Source organism: Portunus trituberculatus, chromosome 19 (assembly GCF_017591435.1).
Source record: "Portunus trituberculatus isolate SZX2019 chromosome 19, ASM1759143v1, whole genome shotgun sequence".
NCBI classification, from domain to species: domain Eukaryota; kingdom Metazoa; phylum Arthropoda; class Malacostraca; order Decapoda; family Portunidae; genus Portunus; species Portunus trituberculatus.
This window is the reverse complement of record NC_059273.1, coordinates 6256832-6279801: the sequence shown is the minus strand read 5'-3', so window position 1 is coordinate 6279801 and position 22970 is coordinate 6256832. Positions and strand designations below refer to the sequence as shown.

Below are 22970 nucleotides of genomic sequence, written 5' to 3'. Positions count from 1 at the left end.
GGGTCAGACACATGGTGAGTGTTTGTGTGAGGGTCAGACACATGGTGAGTGTTTGTGTGAGGGTCAGACACATGGTGAGTGTTTGTGTGATGATCAGACACATGGTGAGTGTTTGTGTGAGGGTCAGACACATGGTGAGTGTTTGAGATCAGATAAGTGGTGAGTGTCTGTGTGAGGGTCAAACACATAGTGAGTGTTTGAGGTCAGACATGTGGTGAGTGTCTGTGTGAGGGTCAAACACATGGTGAGTGTTTGTGAGAGGGTCAGACACATGGTGAGTGTTTGTTTGAGTTCAAACACATGGTGAGTTTTTGTGTGAGGGTCAGACACATGGTGAGTGTTGGCACACACAGCTTAATACAGACAGCAATGATATACACATGCAGCCATACCAATAATTAGCTGGGAAGTAAAAATACTGGCATATTTTAATATATATCTATTGTAATAATAATAATAATAATAATAATAATAATAATAATAATAATAATAATAATAATAATAATAATAAAAATAATAATAATAATAATAATAACAGAAGAATTATAGTACATTACGATCATTAGTTTTTAAAATATAACTATTTATTCTTTCAATTCTCTCTCAGCAAATTACATTCACATCTGCATCTTCTAAATTAGAATGAAATCTCTTGACTCTTCTCAAAGAAAATAGGAAAGTCATTTGTATGTTTTGTTCTTAAACTTCAAGAAGAGGAAGCAAATTTCATTCCTTCATTTGAAACAAGATAAAATAGGTTGTTCTTATTTATGATACATATTTACTTGTTTTCATATTAATGTCTCTAATAAAAACCTCTACATATTGTCTACACTTTTCCTTTCTTTCTTTTCATAAATCCCTAGCTCATAATGTTTGATCGTTTGCATAAATCAGACAACACATTTCCTCTCATGCGAGTGTCATCACACCACTCCTTCCCTTCTTGGCAACCTTTAAGTGTGTACAGGTAGTGTTAGTAAAATATGAGGGATGCTCTCTGTTGGCTACATTTTTAATGACAGTGCAGGTGTGTGTCTGTCACATATCATTCCTTCCCTTTACCCAAAATGTCTCTGTAATCTTCCTGTTTGTACAAATAGCATTAATAGAATATGAGAACACTCTCTACTCACCACATTTTTGATGACGGAATCCTAGAATAATAGGCAGGTAGGCCAGGTAAGCAGGCAAGCACTGTCTTGTGAAGAGGTAGATAGTATTTTGTTACAATGACTACAGTACATGACACCATCACGTCTTCTGGAATATCACAGCAGACTTGGCTAACGTTCCCTATAACATCTTGCATTTCAGTGGCGATAATGTTGAAAAATGTAATTTTTTCATTTGATTTAGTGTAGAGGAATGTTGTTCCTACTGTTCTTAATTTGAAAGCTCACATCTTTTCTGGCACTGGCAGTTGCTGTGGTTTTGTGGCTCCCAGGCAGCATACATCAGGCAGGATATAGTAGCTACTTGTCACCCAGCACTGTTGTACATCATCACCTTCATTAACAAACTGCCTGAGTCATTTCTTGGAATAAAGTGAATGTTAAATCTTACACAGCTCACAACCTGGACATGATGAGGACAGCATACATCAGCCAAGGTATTAGTTCATTTCCCTGAAGGTCTTTTATCTATTTAACCAAGACATATATCATCACTTTCACCAACACACTGCTCAAGTCATTTCTTGCAGTAAGATGAAGGTAAATCTAAGGCAACTCACACCCTGGACATGATGAAGGCAACTGTGCCATATGGTAAAATGAATGTATAAACAAATATGCACATAAATAAAATGCAGAAATCATCCAAACCTGACTCAGGCAATTCTTTAACAAGAGAAAGAAATTATACATCTTAGGCATTACATACAACATGATATACAACACAAGTACATGAAATGCCTTCCTGAATGGACATTTTACTCAGATGTTAGACATTAGAGATTTTAGAGACAGTAATAGTAAGAGAAAAATTATCTAAAAGCTATCATTGTTTTGTGTGTGTGTGTGTGTGTGTGTGTGTGTGTGTGTGTGTGTGTGTGTGTGTGTGTGTATTAAGCCTTTTCTTTCCTCATTGATAAACATTTCATAAGGAAAACAAGAAAATTTTAGAGAAGAAATTAAGATAAAATTATAAGGAAGCCATCAGAATACTATCATATTTCAGTGTGTGCATGTACTTTCCTTCCTTTTCTTCCTTCAAAGGCTCAAGAATGAGAGAAAATAATCAGACACAACTTCAAACACACATGAACCTATAAAGTGATGAACAAAATATTAAAGTCTGATATAAATAAGCTAATGTTGTTGTGAAGAGAACCTTGATATATAAAGAAACTCTTGAACAAACCCAAGAAAAAAAAAAAAAAAAAAAAAAAAAAAAGTTTGCCTCACAGAAATATAGATTTATGGAATGGAACAAAGGAAGAACAAGAAAATTAAGACTCGATATATGAGGAATAAGAACTTGGGGATGAAACAGCATAAAATTTTCACTTTGTTTAATGAATATCTGCTCTTTGATCACCACACAAGGTTTTATTGCTGTGTGTACTGCTGCTGTTAAAGTTCTTCCTTAACTAATAGACAGCTGCTAAAATTACAACAAAATACTTCATATTATTACAACCAATTTACCACTATGAGATTAAATAAATATCAGCTTTTTATCATATATATGTTTTAAAGATTTTGATGCTGTTACTGTTACCTCTCATCTATCCATCTACAATATACCTGGCTATACCCACATGGAGTGACCAAACCACCACACACTTATATACACATTATTCACACCCCAACAAAGCTACCTGTGTGAATGATGTGTGTGTGTGTATGGTCTGTATGATTGTTGGGCTGGTTTATGAAATGGATAGATAAATTAATAGACCTCTTATCATAATTTTCTACTATAGAATGAAATCATGGCATGAAGTTTTGATGCTGTTACCTCTTATCAGAAATTTCCCTTAAATCCTGATCAAGTTATATGTGGCAACCTCACTTGAGCTGACCCAACCTAATTCATTTTGTAGATGAGAAGAGTGACCTAATACTTGTCAAATCACATCGGTCATTACTTACTTCAGTCATAAAGTTAAATTATGCACACAATGTCAAAACACCTTGTAACTTTATACAAAAATCTATTTATGGTGTCTCTTCCTTATAGATATAACTTTTTCTTTAACTTTACAACACAACAAAAAGTCATAAAAAAAACAGTGTATTTCCCTCCATGTCAGAAAATAGTCCAGAAGAAAAATATGTGTCAGGTCAAGTCATATGCAAAATTAATCAAAATGCAACAAACACAAAACATAATAGTACAAATCTGCCTCTTAAATTTTACTTACAATTTCAAAAAAGTCCAAGATAAAACCTTACATAGTTTCAAATCTTTACAACTTACCTAATTTTACATACAATAGATAACTTCACTAGGAATAAAAATAATTAAAGCACTTCTATAGACTTGTGGTGTGGAGGAGTGGGATTCATTACAACAACCTCCACTTTTTTGCGTCCATGTCAAAACGAACAGCAAGAATTCATCTCACCAATAAAAATATATACTGATATGAAACCAGAACTCAACACTGATCCAATCATTCAATTTACAAAGAAAAAGAAAGGCTTAGAGGTTCTCTAGCCTGAAGGAACAAGGCACAACACAAGAACTAAAAAGATATTTTTTTAATGTCACTGGATCTGCTGAGTCTGTAATAATAAAGAAGGAGAAAGGTGAAGTTCTTTAGACTGGAGCACTGAACAACAAAAGTATAGGGTAAAAACACGAAGGTTGGAAATCATTAGGTCTGCCATGTCTGAGGCAGTGTTTGCTCAATCTAAGCTACCAGGAATAACACAACCTGAAAGGAAACTCAAGATAAAGATATGAAGAGATTCTGATGGCTAGTAGAAGGTTTGGAGATAAATCTACCCTTGACAATATTTTCTTTGTCAAAGGCAACAACAAAGATGTCCGTAAGAGATGGTGACACAAAAGTCACCAGTTATCTTCATCAGGATCTAAAGTCTTCCAGGGAGGGCAATGAAAATGTTGTTAGAAGCAACTCCAATAACAGCTGCTAAAAAGGGGACGTGTAATATAAGGAAGAGTAAGTGAAGGAGGAACAAACTCAGGATCATCCAAAAATACATATCTCATATAATTCTGTGAATTTCTTTACATGAATCAAGAACAATATATTAATTATATTTCTCTTTGAATGACCCACAGATAAAGATTCCTACTGCTTCTGTCTTTCCCACTAAAAGACCACAGAAGCTCCCTCAGCAACCCATTAAGGGTTCAGACACAAGACAGGACACCACAGCATTTCAGAAATAAGCTCAGAGATAAAACCAAGTTTGAAGGAATCACGGACAAAACGTTCCGAATGTATCTCTGTCTTGTACAGGCTTTGATCTTCCTTTGACTAATCAATCCTTTCAGTAGCTATTCAATAATATATTAACATTTTCTGACATCTGGATGGTAACAATTCAGGCTCACCTCCTTTCAGTCTGTAGCCTCAAGTCACCTTACAGGGACGAGATGCCTGATGTGAGCTTTTAATCTGCTAGGGGAAGGTTAGCAGTTCTGCCTTCCTTTCCTCAATGTATGTGTGTGTGTGTGTGTGTGTGTGTGTGTGTGTGTGTGTGTGTGTGTGTGTGTGTGTGTGTGTGTGTGTGTAATTCACTGTTTGATCTGCTGCAGTCTCTGACGAGACAGCCAGACGTTACCCTACGGAACGAGCTCAGAGCTCATTGTTTCCGATCTTCGGATAGGCCTGAGACCAGGCACACACCACACACCGGGACAACAAGGTCACAACTCCTCGATTTACATCCCGTACCTACTCACTGCTAGGTGAACAGAGGCTACACGTGAAAGGAGACACACCCAAATATCTCCACCCGGCCGGAGAATCGAACCCCGGTCATCTGGTGTGTGTGTGTGTGTGTGTGTGTGTGTGTGTGTGTGTGTGTGTGTGTGTGTGTGTGTGTGTGTGTAAAATCAAATAAATTACTGAATAAGGATAGAAAACAGTTAATGACAATGGACAAAAAAAATAGTGTGAATGTATGCATGTCTGTGATGCTGAGAGAAAGACAACTTTGATGGCAGTGTGTGAGTGTGTATATATGTGTGTGTGCGTATGTGTGTGTAAAAGTGTGTGTGTGTGTGTGTGTGTGTGTGTGTGTGTGTGTGTGTGTGCATTCAATATTTAGGTATTTGTGTCCAAACATAGAGTGCACCATATCCTGAGCTGTCTACTAAAAGATATATGGAAAAGAAAAAAAGGGAAACACAACAAAATAAAGTAAAATGAAATGGTTGAAAGTTATGTGAATGTCTCTCTCTCTCTCTCTCTCTCGTACCATATAATCAGAGTGGTAATGCTGTGAAATAATGCAACATATCCCTTAACTAAATCATCAAGACAATTCCTCCCATCCCATGGCATTAATAATCCTACTCATGTATATAATATCAAGTAATACTGTGAGATGGCGTCCCTCACCACACAACATGCTGCTGACCTGACCTCTGACCTGCAGGCACAGTACGGCCATCACCACCACCAACACCAAGGCAGCGACACACCACACTCTACACTCAACACTTGCAACTGTAAACAGTCAACAAATACAGTAACTTTTACAATAACAACAACTAAAAATCAGTATCATTTAAATTTCATGGTAATTTATTTGATAAAAATTATACAGGTAAATTCACCGAGAGGATTTTACGAAAAATATTACATGTGATAATTTGGTTTTAAATCGTCACTTTAGAAATACAGAACATGAGTGAATTGAATATAACACAAACATGATAATGAAATGTAGCATGTAGATTTGGAAATATTTAACATTGTGCAGTAACAGCAGTGATTTCTGTTCACTGGGCATTACTTAAAGAAGGTTTTGATATTTTCCTTCAATGAAAAGTTTTGTATGTGTTTGTTGGTTATGGAGGGAGAATGGCAGTCTTCCTTGCCTATGTCACCAGGCACCCTCACACCAGCCAGGCCACAGCACTTGTGGGACACGAAGGGCTTCAGGGACTGCCATGTCAGACCAAATGTATTCTTACAACTTCCTTCTTCCTTCTTAGTTCATTCACCATCAAGTGATGTGCCCAACACCCTCACTCACACCTCAATCAAGCCATGGATGGGAGGTGTGACGAGGCTGGCAAGGTGCTCACTTGTGCCCAACCTTCCTCCCTCATCTACAAGGCAGGGGTGTGAGGTAGAGGAAGGATGGCCAGGACTCCACTCATCCCATACCTTCTTCCCTCATCTCCACAGTGAGGATGTGAGGTAGAGGGAGGCTACCAACACAGCCTCCACTTCTCCACTCTCACTCACAGGTGAACTCAAGCACACCAGCTTTCCATGAAGGAAGGGACATGTCACTGTCAATCATCTCAGTGTACTGAAAGGCGAAGGTCTTTATAAAAGACAGATTGGAAATTTATCCTCAAGTCACTGTTCTAAACAAACAAATATACACACACACACAAAAAAAGAAGAAAAAAATTGATAATGCAGCTATACATACAGAGAGGAACTTAATCTCCTCACACAAACAACTATGTATAAAACTACACAAAACAATAAATAACTAGCACAAAGAAGTCATCACTGCTATTTCATCGTCATCGTCATCATAAAACTACAGCTGCAGACAATGGCTCACTCCTATTTGAGGAAGGATCAAATATAAAAAGAAAGACAGACAGACAGAAAAGATAGATAAAAGGATAGACATATATATATATTTACATAACGGGTGATTTAACTTATTAATGGTATGTTTTATCTGTTTGTTATCCTGTCTGTCTGTCTGCCTGCCTGCTTGCTTGTCTGTCTGTCTATCTGCCTGCACTGGGTCTGCCTCAAGTCTGCCTTGTGTCTCCTTGAGGTCTTGCTGTGTTTCAAGGATCATAGCTTGATATTGAGCAAAGGACAGTACAATGAAGCCAAGTCCACACAGAGTAGCCACTGGAGTAATATAAAAGGTTTTGTCTTGTTGTGGGACACTTCTTTGGTGAAGGGTTTGTTTCAAGGATCACTATTGCTCACTACTACAAGAGTTGACAAGTAGCTTCACTCTCTCATTCCTTTCACTGGTAAACTCTGGAACACTCTCCTTATTAATCTCTTTCCACTTACATTCAGACCACAATACTAATGAGAGAGAGATAGGCAGTACCTTCACTCCTTCCTTCCTTTCACATATAAATGCTAGGACTCTCTGCATATTTATGATTTCCACTGTTTCACAAGAGGAATTTCAAGACATCTCCAAACTTAAATCCATCAAACTTTTGCAAACCCTTTCTCATACTGACCTTTCTGGGGAATAGCAACTGAACTCATGTTTTTAACTTTTTTTGTGCCCTTGACCAACCTCCTTCACTCATAAAAAAATAAATAGATGGACTTAAGAATACTACAACAGGAGAAACCATAAAATATTTCACAATATCAGGAATAAGGAACATGTTTGTTGGTCAGAGATGAGGCACATAAACAACCTTTTTCATATGTGTGTGTGTGTGTGTGTGTGTGTGTGTGTGTGTGTGTGTGTGTGTGTGTGTGTGTGTGTGTGTGTGTGTGTGTGTGTGTGTGTGTGTGTGTGTAATTCACCACGGTTGCATGCTGGTCACCCAGTCAGTCTTCCCCATTATGGAGCGAGCTCAGAGCTCATAGACCGATCTTCAGGTAGGACTGAGACCACAACACACTCCACACACCGGGACAGCGAGGCCACAACCCCCTCGAGTTACATCCCGTACCTATTTACTGCTAGGTGAACAGGGGCCACACATTAAGAGGCTTGCCCATTTGCCTTGCCGCGCTGGGACTCGAACCTGGCCCTCTCAATTGTGAGTCGAGTGTTCTAGCCACTACACTACGCGGTGTGTGTGTGTGTGTGTGTGTGTGTGTGTGTGTGTGTGTGTGTGTGTGTGTGTGTGTGTGTGTGTGTGTGTGTGTGTGTGTGTGTTTTCAGTTCAATGCTAACACATTCTTTTTTTTTTCTCTCTCTTACCCTTTCTGCCCTTCCTGTTCTTTTTTCCCTACTTCTCTGCCTTCTTCTTTTCCATCCATTCTTCTCTCATCTCCACAACTCAATATTGCATCACTCTTCTCGTCTGTCTCTCTTGTTCCTCTTTCTATCTTCTTACACTTCATATTCACACTGCTCTTCTCTCACCTTCTCTCCCACACTTCACAATATACATTCTGAGATCTTGGCAAATATTAACCCAGAAAAAAATGACCACTCATTCAACAAGGCCAATATTTTCTTCTTTTCGAGGGAATATAAAAAACTAACTTTACGTCTGCGTACGTCAAGAATTTGCTGAGAGAGAATATGCATAAATGTTTTTTTTCCTACTTACAACCAACCAAAGAGTTCAGTGAAAGTGAAATACACTGTCTGTCTCCTTGCTGGGTTTCTTCTTCTTCTTTGGTTCTGGAGTATCTGGGTCCTGCACGCCATCCATGGTGTCAAACGCGTAGTCTGTCAACCACTTCTCCAGTAGCTGCTCAAAAAAGTCCTCTAGAATCTTGGCATTTTGGTAGATTTCTGTGTCTTTCTGCGGAGTGAATGGACAGATCGTTAGTTTGAGCATCGCAGGTGAAATTTGATCTATCTATGGCTTATATTCTCTAACACTTCTGTGCTTCACCCACACTATTTCAAGAGGGTTTTGAACATTTAAATTTACACAAGTTTTTGAGGATGTTTTTATAATTCTTAAGGCATATAGGCCAGATTTTCATATTATTAACTGGAGAAACGCTTTTGAAAACTCCACTAATCATGTCTGTGACCTTGAAAAATAATCATGGCTAGAGCAAACCATCTCTGAATAAGGTCCTATATACCAGGCCAGCCATCTGACATTCACACACACAGCCTGGTAGCACAGTGATTAGAGAGTACAATTCATAGTAAATTAACAAGTTCAAATTTTGGCTTAGGTAAGAAGTCTTTGGGTAGACTTCTTTATGGTGTAGCCTATGTTCACCTAGCAGTGATTAGGTACCTGGTGTAGGTCAAGAGTTGTGACCTTATGCTAGGTAGGAAAAACAAACTCTGAAAAGGAAAATATACAATCTTGGACCTGGTCTACTAGGTTGAACAGTGTCACATAGTAGTCACAGAATCAAATTGAAAGATACTTAATCATCATCATTATTATTACATCCTTTACAATCTTAGCCTGTCACTCCCTGCAAGGAAAGGGAAATGTGTCTTATGGTCTACTGAACCACACCCCAGGAGCACAGCAGAGCTGGCTAAATATATCCACAGCAAAGTTCCACAGTTTATTCCTGCCCTTCATTATAAGACTTTATCCTGCATCTACTCCAGCCATGAGACCACAGTAAATCCAGAGTCCTTCCTCCAGTGTGCCCTGCAAGTTAGGAAAAAGTTGATGATCTCTGAAATCCCTAAACACTTTGTACAAAAATAGTTCTCTTACTGGGTTGAATTCATAGCAGTTCTTAAAGATGAGTCTGATGTCCCTGACGAAGTCCTCCAAACACTGGTAAGGGTCAGGAGAGTCTGTGGCCAGCTTCCTCTTCACAATCTCCAGCGCCATTGGATGCTTGATCACCTCGTAGTATTCTGTCAGCTGTAAGGTGTGAGGTATGTTGGAATTACTAACAAGGCAATGTAAGGACCTGCATCTCTCAGTCAGTTAACCTACTTTATACATGTTATTTCTGTTCAGTTTTCCAGTTTTTTGTTAAATTTTATATCTGTCATTAGTACAAGAAATCCCGTACTAAATGTTTGTGTATCTTTTTCCTATGTTTCCACCAACTTTTAGTGGCATTAGCACAAGAAAACTGATGCAGAGTATTTGTGTCCATTTCCCTACATCTTTCAATTTTCATGGGAGTTAGTGTAAGGAAACTAGTAGAGACACTCACCTCCCGGTCCACCAGTTCTCTAAAGGGCTGAGATGCTTCATAGTTACAGTAGAGCTCCAGCAGTATCCTCTGGGCCACCTTGAGATCTCGGGTAGTGAGCTCCAACTTTCTTTTTGATTTCTCATTGGGGTCGAGGAGCTGCAGGCCGTCCATGTCTGTACACAGCATGCACTGCCACTTCTCATTCTCCGTAGGAAGGTGTGTCAGGGTGGGGATGTGGCAGTGCACATGGAATACCTGGAATGGGAATGGTGGAATGGTTCATGTCCATGCAACATTCCAGTACATAGACAATTCTTCACTCACGCTGACTCATACTCTGAACATTCTTGCCATCAAACTTATCCTCCAATTCAGATAGCATTTTTTAGTACATTCTTTGGTGGACAACACCATTCTTTTATACCTTTTTCATTGCCCTAAGTGACAGTCCAATCTCACTTACTCACTATTCTGTAGCTGTCAAAAGTAAACTGGTATATCTTTTCAATTTTCCTCCCTATTCTATAACATGCTTCCCTTAACGCCTTGCCTCTTCCTGAACACTTCTGACAAGACAACACGCTAATATGACCCACCTTAGGACAGAAGTCACAGCAGATGAGATCCCCGCCATCCCAACACACAGCACACCAATCATCATTCGGATCATTGGGGTCTTTCTTCCACGGAACAGAGGTGCCCGGTGGAATGCCTGAAACACACACACACACATGCATTAAAAAGCCACAGTGATGAGAGGATGCATGAAGGGCAGAAATAGAATTGGTATGGCAAATAAAAAAAGAGTATGAACAAGAGAATACACTTGATAGGGAACATGAGAGTACATTTGAGCTCATAAAGGTGCTATATTCACTTTTGTTAGGATTTTTTTCCTTAATACCTTCTTTGTTACACGCCTCTCAGTACCTCCACCAACCATGCAACACTCATACACTAACACGCCAGCTCTCACCCAAATTTTTACCATTCCTAGGCTCACTGGGCACTGCAGCGGCCGAGTCTGTGGTGCCCATGTCTATTGTGAGTCCTGGCAAGCTGTCCTCACTGTCATTGCTCTGCTCGTCTCTCCTCTTCTGACTCCTGCCGTCACCTAGAGAATGCCAAAGGTTATTCTTATTCTCAATTCTATTCCCTAGTCTGTTCTTAACACTATTTTACTCTACTATTTTCAGTCTATTGTCAATTCTTTTCTGTTTTCATCCTTATTCCACTCAATTACCTTTTAATGAAATCTTTAACCTCTTCAATAACATGACGCATTTCTGTATTCGTTCTGTTTACTATTTAATGATTCTATACAGCTTTAGAAACTTATGTGGGGATTAAAACAGTGAAGACCCTGGCTATTAACCTTCTGACTTCCATAAACCCTTCCTAATGTATATAAAATTGTCTAATCATACCCAAACCTCATGGTAAAAATACATCCTTGTACTGAAGGGGTTAAAATCGTCTGACTTATCATATTTCCCACCAGCATATAACATTAAAATTTAAGAAGAACCACGACACTGTGGAAGTAGAATGCTTTTTCCTATTGCAATTCTTCCCTGCAAACATTCTCCAGAGCAGGTAATGTGAACCCAGCCAAGCCTTACCATTCTCCGTGACGTGTAATCTGTCCTCGGCACTTGTGACACCACTCGAGGGACTAGAGGAGCTGTCAGCACGGGTTGCTGGCTCCTCTTTGACCCTGGTACTGGTGAAGGCGCTGGTGGTGGTGGTGGAGGAGGTGGCTGAGGTGAGTGCTGACAGGCTGATAGAGACCATGGGAGCTGCTATGACCTTAAGTTTGTTGTCTTCTGATGAGTCCTAGAAAAATGTTAAGAAAAAGATGCTTAAAAATGTACATTGAAATCTTTTGAAATCTAATGAGGGCTATTTTTAAAGGCTTCACAGATGATTAATCAGTTACTGCTTGATGTTTTTTTTTCCCCATTAGTGATGTGGGATCCTTGTTAAGCTGCCACTAGTGTCATGCAAATACCCCTGAAAATCCCTCTCATTTTCACTTCAATCTACTGAATTGTCTTTGATTATTCAATTGAAATAAGAAGTGCTATCAGGAGTTGAGGGATTAATGACTACTATCTCAAATTAAATAAAAAGTCATAAGCAGCAGAGGGGTGAAGGGACTACCATCTACTGGGTGAGGTGGAAAAAATATTACTCCTCTTACACCTTCATCCCTTCCAAGTAAAATTAAACAAGACCATTTTGTATTAAGGATTAATTCACTGAACTTCAAGAAAATGAATGCAAGATACATGTGTTCACTTGCTCATCTTCATACATACATACATACATACACACACACACATTCATTTGTTCCACCAAAACATAAACACATCCATGCTTGAGACTGTTCACACTTGAGTACAATACAATATAGAAATCACACCTAATATCTTGGTATAAATATTGATAAATCATAGGAGTGAAGGCTTGAGGCAGCAAGGAAGTGACATGCTATCAGAACGTTATTCTAGACACCAAATAATTCAGTGACATACTAAAGATTGTGAAGACATCCAAGTTTCCGTCAGCAAGTAAATGACACAATGAAAAATAAATAGTAAATAAATACTCTAGTGATTCAAAACTTTAGTACACAAGTAAGGGAACACTAAGGAGTATTGAGCGGACACAAGACAATACCAATACACCCTCTTACCTTTTGCTATTCAGAGGAGTGAAGAGGCAGAATAACAACACAGCCAGAGAGAATTAATAACAGTACCTACCTCCTCTATCCAGTACAGACTAATGGGGTATTAAATGTCTTGGATGTAAGTACTGTATATGTGAAAATGAAGAGAGAGAGAGAGAGAGAGAGAGAGAGAGAGAGAGAGAGAGAGAGAGAGAGAGAGAGAGAGAGAGAGAGAGAGAGAGAGAGAGAGAGAGAGAGAGAGAGAGAGAGAGAGAGAGAGAGAGAGAAAACAAGGCAAACATTTCACCATTAAAATTCCATTACTGGTGCGTCTAAACAGTGCCCATCACATGTATATTGTTGATACTAAGTAATGTTACATCACTACATGTTGGTTAGTATGCAACACACTCCATTACACCACACCGACTTCACCAACACCACACTACCACATCCCACTCAGTCTGCATCACACCATTACACCCAGCAAACCACAACACCAAATCCTATCTGTCCACACCACACTTTACACCTGACTACACCATCAAGAGTTTATCAGCCCACACCACACTTCACTACCAATCAATCTGAATTTCTATCAACAGAACTGGGTATTTATCAAAGGATCTGAGTCTTTACCAAACTATTTCAGTCTCTATCAAAGGATCTGAGTCCCTATCAAAATATTTGAATTGGTCAACTAAAGGAAAACAGTAAAAAAAATCATGATTCAGTAAGCACAGTTAGACAAGATACATGTATTGTAGGGTGGTGGTAGTGGTAGTGGTGGTGGCAGTAATAAACACAGTTATGACAAGGTTGAGTTCATTACAAAAGGAAATGAGACTGTGAGTTCCCAAGCTGAGTGAAAAGTTACAACCATGAAAACCTTGCAAGACATCCTTAGAAAACTATGCAAAGAATCTTCAGGAAAAATTAAAAAAAAAAAAAAAAAAAAAACTCCTGCAAGACACAAAAAAAAAAAAACCTTGCAACACATCCTTGAACTTTGCAAAACACCCGGAGCCTTACCTGGCCCGCACTCTGGGATGGCACACTGGAGTCGGCCGGCGCCTCTGAGGATGCTGAGGGCTTGGGGAGAATGGACCGAAACCCTAAAATCCTGGTGAGTGGGGGCAAGTTTGGAGTGTTGGAGGTTGTACTGTTGTTGGAGATTGTGGTGGAGGTGGTAGTGGTGGGAGGAGAAGTAGAACTCACCCCTCCATTAGATTTGGATGAGCCCAACATGATCTTGAAGGAGTTGTCGACGTGTTCTGAAGGAATAGAGACCATCGGCGAGGCATTGAGGGATGACTTGGAGGACTCGGCCGTCTGGGGGATGTGCCAGGAGGGCGTGGGGGAGCTGCTGTCCTTCTTCACATGGGACTGCTGCTGCTGCTGCTGCTGCGTGCTGTGTGGGGACGCCTGCCTCGAGTCCGGCTTGGGCCCAATGTTGGGCTGGGACAGCGTGTTGCGCAGGATGCCGTGCAGCGTGAGGTGCTGCTGCTTCTGGTGCTGCGCATGCTGCTGCTGGTGGGGCAGCGCTGGCTGGTGTGGCTGCTGGTGTGCCTTCTGCTGTGGCACGGGGGTGATGCTGATGCCAGAGGGAGGGTTGAGCTGCGCGGCGATGTTCACCATGCCCAGCGGGTTGGAGCTGGCGGCAGACACGGCCGCCATCTGGGAGATGTTGGCCATGGCCACTGCAGCGGCTGGGTTGATGTTCTGTCTGAATGGCAGAGACGGCCTGCTGGTGGGCTGCTGGTCGTGGTGCCTGGGCTGCCCCTGGTGCTGCTGGTGCTGCTGCAGCCGTGCCGCCAGGTGTGGGTTGAAGGTGTTGAGTTTGTACGTGCCTCCGGAGCCCAGCAGGCCACGCAGGTGACTGCGAGCACAGGGAGAGTTGGGTTAGCTAAAGTTATGGTGGAATAGGTTAGGGAACAGTGTGTTTTGTTTGGTTAAGTTAGATTAGATCATGGAGCATACATATCCACTGTGATCAGGGATCTGAGAACACTGTCTGCCACAGAGCAGAGACTATTCACGCCATAATGGACAAAGTATATACAAAGATCAAAACCAAGCAAAACAAAAAATCTTCATAAAATTTCAAGAAACAATAGATAAATTAATAAATACTAACAGCAAAAACTACTAATAATTGTATACCTGTTTTCCCCAATGGGGTGAGTGGTGGAGGAGACGGAGGAGGAGACGTCCGAGGAGCGACCCTGGGTGAGCTGAGGCATGCGAGGGAAGTTGGAGTGACTGGGGCCGGGGTGAGGTTGTGTGGAGGGCTTGGGCTGTATCCTCACCAGGCCTGGAGGGTTGGCCGGGCCAGGAGGAGCCGGACCAAACGTGTGAAACTTGTGGTGCATGTTACTGCTGCCCTGTGATGTATAAACCATTATATAAATTATAAGTGTCAGTTCATGTGTGTTTGGCATGTTTTATTGTGTGTCTGCAGTGTTCTTCATTTATTCCTGTCCTTGTATGCCTTGTAAATTCATTCACCCCTCACTCCTTTCAGCATTCTTGTGTCTTAGATTATCTTTAACCTCTTCGGTACTGGGACACATTTTTACCTTGAGTTTTGTGTAAGATTAGACAATTTTTTTGACATTAGGAAGGATCTATGGAGGTCAGAAGATTAATGGCCACAGTCTTCACTATTTTAATCCCCCACATGAGTTTCTGAAGCTGTATAAATCACCAAATAGTAAGCAGAATGAAAATGGAAATGCATCATGGTGCTGAAGAGGTTAAATGAACCTTCATCACAGGAAATTCAAACATGAATTTACGCAATGACAAATAATTACTTGTATATGATGAGGTTGTTGCTGCTGCTGTTGTTGTTGTTGCTGCTGCTGCTGCTGTTGTTGCTGTTGCTGCTGCTGCTGCTGGATGTGTGAGTGCATAGGTGTAAGTGCCGGGGGCTGGGGGGGTTGTGGTGGCTGAGGTGAGGCTGCCTGTTCCACTGGGGAGGGCTGGGAGGAGCGGGCCTTGCTCTGCAGCCCCGCGTCAGGAGGAGGGTAGATCTTGTTGTCTACCAATAGATAGCCAACGTCCTTCAGAGCTGTGGAAAGTGAGAACAATAAGCTAATCTATGTAGATCTTGTTGTCTACTAATAGATAACCAATGTCCTTCAGAGCTGTGGGGATGTAAAAATGTGTAGGAAGAGATGGCATGCATTGTAAAGCTTTGAGAATACTTTACACACACAAGAACACATCACATTTGCATGACAACAAGTATTCATACCTTTCTCCCACAGATAACAACTATACATTACAGTTCTTCTTTCAGTTGTGTTAGGCCGGATTGACTAACTACTAACCTTTGCCAAGGCCCCGTGACTCGCTGGATATCCTGAGGGAAATGTCGTCTCCAGAATTCAGTTTTGCCTTGAAGCGGTCAAAAAGACTCCGGTCAGGTGAGTCCTTGTCCACCTTCAACACTTGCTCCATCAACAGTCTGTATGGTTACATTAAGGAGAGTAAATATGTCACAATAGGATCAATAAGCATGTAATGGGTATACCACATTCACTCACAAGAGTAATGCAACTTAACACAGAGTAGGTTATGAAGGGACAGGGATAAGCAAGTGTGTAGTGTCAGGCCTTGCTGTAAAAATACATGGTTGACTGTGGTTCACTTAAGCTTCTGCTGCATCATACAAAGATCCAGGAGACCATTTCTTTCAATATGGGCTGCGGAGGCTAAGAATGTGAGTGTGTGATGGTTTGTTTGGAGCACCCTGTGTGGGACTGATGGCCTGGTATATAGATAAATAGATACATTACATACATAGACAAGGGATGCCTCCTCTTAAAAATTAGGCAGTCATTCATGACACATAACTTTGACATTCATACTCAATTACACCAAGTCCTTAACCATTTGGCCCACAATGGAAAAAGAAAATACTCCTGGTATCACCTCATGGGATCATATGCAGAGATAAATAAAAGTAAATAAAAATATATGATGTAATCCTAAGTTGAACATGCAAGGCAACAATTACTTCTTTGAGTAGAGCAGAGCCATGTCAGAGGAGGTGGTGAGCACGGCCTCCACCACAGTGATGCAGTGGTCTGCCTGGGAGCCTAAGTGTAGCAGCACCTCGTTCTTCTTGTCTAGCTGCTCTTGCTTGCTGTTGCACACCTCCCGCAGCAACTCAAATAGCGTGTTCCCTCGCGTCCTGATGATGTCAATGAACCTGAAAGAAGAAGTCGCTGGGTGAAAGAAGAGGAGCCTTTCCTCTTATTATTCTATGTTGCTTATCTTAGAATCCTCACCTTCCTTATCTCTTAGTTTATATTTCTCACCTTTACTGTACTGTATCTCTTACCTAAGATTAGTTGACCACATATACACACACACACAGACATATAAGTACATACAGACATAGATAAATACATATACCAAAGGGCTACACACATATACAAAGACTCTTCCCCAAAATAAGGGTAGCCAAGACAAGGCACAGAATTTATACTATCACACTCATTCTTGGCCCCTTGGCACCAGACACAGAACAGAAGAAACACAGAGAAAATATTTAATTAACCACTGACATGCACACACAAATACACATAGATATTTAATTGAGCATCACACACACTATCAAAATGAGCCTGCTCCACTCACGTCTCCACCAGCCTGTTGATGTCTGCCTGCACTGACTCCTGCTTGTTGAGGATCTGCTGCCTGCGTTCGGCCACGAGTTCCTTGGCATTCTCAATGTAACCTCTCTTCTTCCGGATGTCCATGAGGAACTGACGCAGCCTCTCCCGCGTCAGGTTAGCCATCTCCTCTGAAAACTTGTACTTGTGTTCTCGGTGCTCTATAAGCTGGCAGTCTCGACACGTCAACTGGTCACAGGTTTGGCAGTAGAGGTTCAACTTTTCCTGTGGGAGAGATTACGGATGTGAGTGAATTCTAAAAAGAGATGGGTTTTCGTGTACCTTGGAGACTACAAATTATTGAGGGTATTTTCATAATTTTGGTGAGATTAATAAGGGTTGTCTAGAGATTTCCATTATCTTAGTGACAGTTTAGACAGTTTAACAAAAATTCTACATAAACAATAGGAAAAACAAATGTATATCCAAACAAAACATTTACAGCCTTTAAAAACATTCGAAGTGAGAACCTTAAGCATCCCCAAACACAGCCCTTCCCTCCTTGGCCCTTCTCAAGAGCCTCACTATGACACTCTGGCCCCCACCCTCACCTTGGAGTGCACATTGCAGAAGAGAGATTTCTTGACTTGCGTCTTGGAAGGTGAGTCTGAATCCACCTCCCCCTTGGCCTTAATGATGTGGTCTTTGGTCACCTTCACTCTCTTGTGGGCCTGGAACAGTGAGGGATGTGTATGACTGGTGGTGGTGGTGGTAGTAATAGTAGAAGTAACAATATTGGCAACAATAATAATACTCTATCTATCCATATACAACAATAACACATAATATGAGTCAGATGAGAAGGAATATAAAACAATAACACCACCACCACCATGCCCTCACCTGTATGCACTGGTCACATAGCCACTCAGAGCAGTCAGTGCAGAGGCCGGTGGCCACAGCCTCATCGGTGCAAGAGGTGCATGTGAAGCTCTCCTCCACGCTGCCGTTGGGACCCCGCTCGCTGCTGCTCTGCGCCTCACACACAAACATGTTGTCAAGGATGCTCTCCTGTGAGAAACCCTTCTTGCATACTGGACAGTGGATCAGCGGGTCCACTGAAACAGTTTGAGTGTGTCAGTATAAATTTGATTTCTCATTAACAGATAGGAAAAACAGTACACAACTAGCTAGAAGTTTTAATAGAGATGAAGAGAATTTTGAATAATTGAGATCCTGTCACATGAGTTGAGTTTGGAGATAACAGTTGAGTTTGGAGATAACATAAGGGACAGATATTACTCATATAAAGGACATGTGGGAAGGTAGTGAGTACAGGCAACCCCCGCTTAACGAAGGTTCACACAATGAAGGTTTCCTTTTACCACCATTTGCTCATTTAACGAACACCAAACTCGCTTTAACGAAATTTTATGCAGGTAATTTTTTCTAAGTTTGAAAGCCCCACCGTATCACGCAAGCCAACAGGCTTTTGAATACACCAGCACCTCTCGTGGACAACACGCACACTTAGTTCAAAACAATAAAAGCGTCAGCAGCAGTTCGTCTTCTCTCACTCAACATGCCACCAAAACGCCCTGCAATGTCGCCTAGCGTTGCTAAGAAGACCAGGAAGTCTCTTACTCTCGAAATGAAGCTGGATATTATTCACAGACACGAGAGGCGAGAAAACTAATACTCCATCTACTGTATACCATTTTCAAGTCAGCAGACTCTATTAAAAAGGCTGGCGAGATCATATATTCCTTGCAAGCTAAAAGAACCACCTGAACTCGTGACTCTGCAATGGATAAAATGGAAAGCCTTGTGGAAATGTGGTACATGAGTTTTGTATGCGGTACAATGATGCGCCCTTTGTTTACATTCCACAGGTTGCCAGCTAGTGTATTTCCCATTCCACTCTCCCTCCCTTCATAAATCTAAGATCATCAACATTATAAAGTTACTTACATACATACATTAGTGTACATTATAATGACTTAGTCTTAAATTAAACTGCTTAAACGTTTAACTTCATAATCTTTACTTTCATTAAACCTTTTACTGTACTATGATGTACTCTCGCTTTGTTTACTCTCAATGGAAGCTCAAGTCAGGAGTTAAACTTGTTATAACTGGTTCGCTTAACGAAGGGTTATTTAGGAATGTAACCCCTTCGTTAAGTGGGGGTAGCCTGTACATCCTTTATATCTTCTGTAACTGATAGATATACATCAAGTAGAGAAATGAAGAGTGTCTCTTTAATATGGAATGTACTGAAAAAATAATAAATGGAGTAAGCCATGGTAAAGGTTATGGTAGGAGAGTAGTGGTTATATATGTTTCATAGTCAAATATCAACCAACCACAGTGCCATGTCAGGTGACGTTGGCAACAATGGAGTGCCACACTCTTTGTGGCATATCCATTGTTGTCCTTGGTTAGATGCATGGTTCACCACTCCTTTTCCAAGGATTTGGTCCACGGTTTCTTATTGGTTATTCGAGACTGCCCTGTATTTCTACAGGGTATTCCTCCATCCGCCACCCGGAGGACGTGCCTAGTAGGAAAGCGAGGACACAACCCCTCGAATTACATTCCGTAGCTACATGCTGCTAGGTGAACAGGGGCTACACATTAAGAGGCTTACCCATTTGCTTTGCCATGCCCGGGGCTTGAGCCCAGGCCTTCTCGGTTGTGAACTGAGTGTGCTAACCACTACACTAGGTGGTGTGCAGTTAAATATCAATGGAGGGAAAAAAGGTTATAGATTTCTGGAGTATCATGATAGATAGTCTTCCACTGTGCTGGCACCGTCCCTTTGGCACATTCACAATTCTAAAACTGGGGCAAAAAGAACTGGTTGGTAAGTTTTGGCAAATACTTTAAAAGAAAGGAAGAAAAATAAATACAGAGAAGGAAAGAAAAAAATATATATACAAAAAACACAAATAAATTTTAAAAATTACACCAAAAAATGTCTTAAACTCGTGACTAAACTTTGCCTTATCTGCCAATATGACACATGACTGCAATATTAATGACAGTCTAACCAAAAAAGGAATGAAGGTTGTACAGAGAGAATATTTAGGTGTTGGATGAAAATATTAAATCTGACAAATGAATGTAAGGTGGGAGGAACACAGGATGGTTACAGTAGACAACTTTAGAAACAGCATGAGAACACACCATCAGAGATGATATAATTGTACGCATCTGTGCTGCAATAATACATTGGTACGTTAAATAGAAATCAGCACTTACTGGCCACAATGTCCTCATCCTTGTTCATTTCTGGCTCGGCTGCCTCATGGGTGAGACACTTGTTGCAAGCGGAGTGCAGGCACGGCAGCAGCTTGGGCTCTTGGTCCAGCGCACTTGAATCACAGAACACACAATGCACAGAGTCCCAGCTGAACTGTTCCTCAGGCCCCGCCCCCGCCGTGCCTGACACACTACCCTCGCCTCCCCCACTGCTGGCACTAGAGTCCCCACCTCCCTCCATGGCCTCAGGTTCCTGTACCACCAACATTTCACTCTCTGTGGGGGAAGGTTCTTGTTCCTGTTCCTTGCTACTCACAGTCCACGCCCTGCTGGTCTCCGCCTCACTCCCCGTCACTTGTTCAGTATTCTCAACATTGCTCTGCTCTGCTTCACTCGCCGAGGGCTCCTCAGGGGAAGGGAGTGCCTCAGGGAGTGATTCTGGGGGGTCCAAAGGATAGGAGCACTCTGGGGGACATCCTCGGGCGGGGAATCCTCGGGCCGCTCAGAGTCCAAACGGGGCGCTGACTCGGCCCCCTCACGTCCTCCTCCCCCACTGTCACCTTCCCCTACAGGACTCCCCGCCCCCTCCTCGGCCTCAGCCACAGCCCCGGGGGACACGCTGGACATTTCCCTGTCATCCTCCACCAGTTTCATAGCGTTGCGTTGGTCAGCGTCCGTACCATCGGGCCTAGCACTCTCCTCCACTGTTTGCCCTCCCTCACCCATTTGTAAACTCCCGATTTGCACTCCAACCAAATTCTCCAGGGCCGTTAATGGCCGTAGGTCCAAACTGGATTCTGCCATTGCGTTGCGCAACCATCAAGCTTGAAGGCGTGACTCAGATATACGGAAATTGTAACTGAAATGTAAGGCAGTCGTCCAGTGTAAGCACCGACATGTTTTCTTGTTGTCGTGATGATCGAGGCATTGTGGGTCTCGCCAGGCCCGCCAATCCTGCCTTATTTCACCACCCTTTTACTACTTCCATACAGCCTATTCTATCTCTCTCTATCTCAAGTATTATTTTATCGTACCCTTCCTACTGGTGGAGATTGGTATGAGGGTTGCATAACGGGAAGTTAGTATTTGGGGTTGGTAATATGAAAGACGCGGGATTTTTGACATGTTTGGGTGGTGATAACTGATGTAAAATGTATAGGAGCGTGTGGGTAGAAGATCATTGTATGAATGTAGGCTGTCTATAAGCTTAGACAAATAAATGGAAATTATTAGTTCCTAGAAAAGCTGCTTCAACATTACTAAACCTAATCTTGAATTTTTTTTTTTTTCAATAATAACAATAACAATGACGAGATGAACCGTATCACTGTGACCTAACGTATCGGGTGGTGACCTGATAAGTCTTGTATTTGTCTGGGATCAAAGCTAACATACCAGGTCCTGTAGGGAGAGTTAGGGCTTTCCACTAAGGAGCCCCGACTCCCCGTCCGCCTCACTACCCAGGGTCACTACCAAGCTACATAGCTCCTGAGCGAGGTACAGTACATACATCTACTTCCTTTAGATATTTTAGCTTGAGATCGTGTTGCATGTTGAAGAAATCTATTTACAGCCAGTGTTTCCAAGGCTGGAAATTAATTCTTTGATTTATTTCTTATATCAGTTGCCACATTTCCGTAGATTTCCTTAACCTATTATTATCATTATTATTATTATCAATATTATTATTATATTATTATTATTACATTATTATTATTATTATTATTATTATTATTATTATTATTATTATTATTGTTATTATTATTATTATTGTTGTTATTATTATTATTATTATTATTATTATTATTATTATTAATTATTATTATTATTATTATTATTATTATTATTATTATTATTATTATTATTATTATTATTAATTTTATTAATGTTATTTTTATTAATATCATTATTATTATTATCATTATTATTATTATTATTATTATTATTATTATTATTATTATTATTATTATTATTATTATTATTATTATTATTATTATTATTATTATTATTATTATTATTATTATTATTATTATTATTATTATTATCATTACTATTCTTGTTATATTTTTCTAATGTATAAGGATGACTGGCTTAGTTCAGTAAGAGTCTAGGTAGGTAAAGGAAATACAGAGGCAGGCATGCAGGGAGTTCATGGGGCTGGTATTGGTGTATATTATTATGTGTTTCTAGTGAGTTCTAAGTGTGTTTGCTGGCATTTTGAGGTGTTGCATGGTGTTTTGAGTGTGTTGTGTATTTTGAGTTAGTTTTCAGTTTTTAAGTGTGGTTGGGTGTGTGGGAGCGATGGTCTGGGTATGTTTGGGCGTATGTGTGGGTCTTATGAGTGTGCTATTAAACTTATTATGAAAACTTTATTGTGCATAGTGCATACATACTTGATTTAAATATATACATAGGATACAATACACACATAAAAATT

The 22970-nt window shown here is 40.8% G+C and overlaps 1 protein-coding gene across 1 annotated transcript; it reads right to left on the bottom strand.

The window, feature by feature from the left end:
• Positions 1–8093: 8093 nt before the first annotated feature.
• LOC123506009 (transcription intermediary factor 1-alpha-like) lies at positions 8094–21337 on the bottom strand. The gene is made up of 16 exons (XM_045257818.1): positions 21094–21337; positions 20534–21037; positions 18173–18387; positions 17881–18000; positions 17295–17554; positions 16669–16863; positions 15980–16116; positions 15461–15717; positions 14808–15028; positions 13677–14523; positions 11593–11806; positions 10947–11084; positions 10567–10682; positions 9989–10225; positions 9535–9687; positions 8094–8640 (listed from the first exon to the last, which is right to left on the bottom strand). The coding sequence occupies exons 1-16, from the start codon at positions 21335–21337 to the stop codon at positions 8458–8460; spliced, it is 4041 nt and encodes a 1346-aa protein (XP_045113753.1). The 3' UTR covers positions 8094–8457.
• Between the last annotated feature and the right edge of the window lie 1633 nt (positions 21338–22970).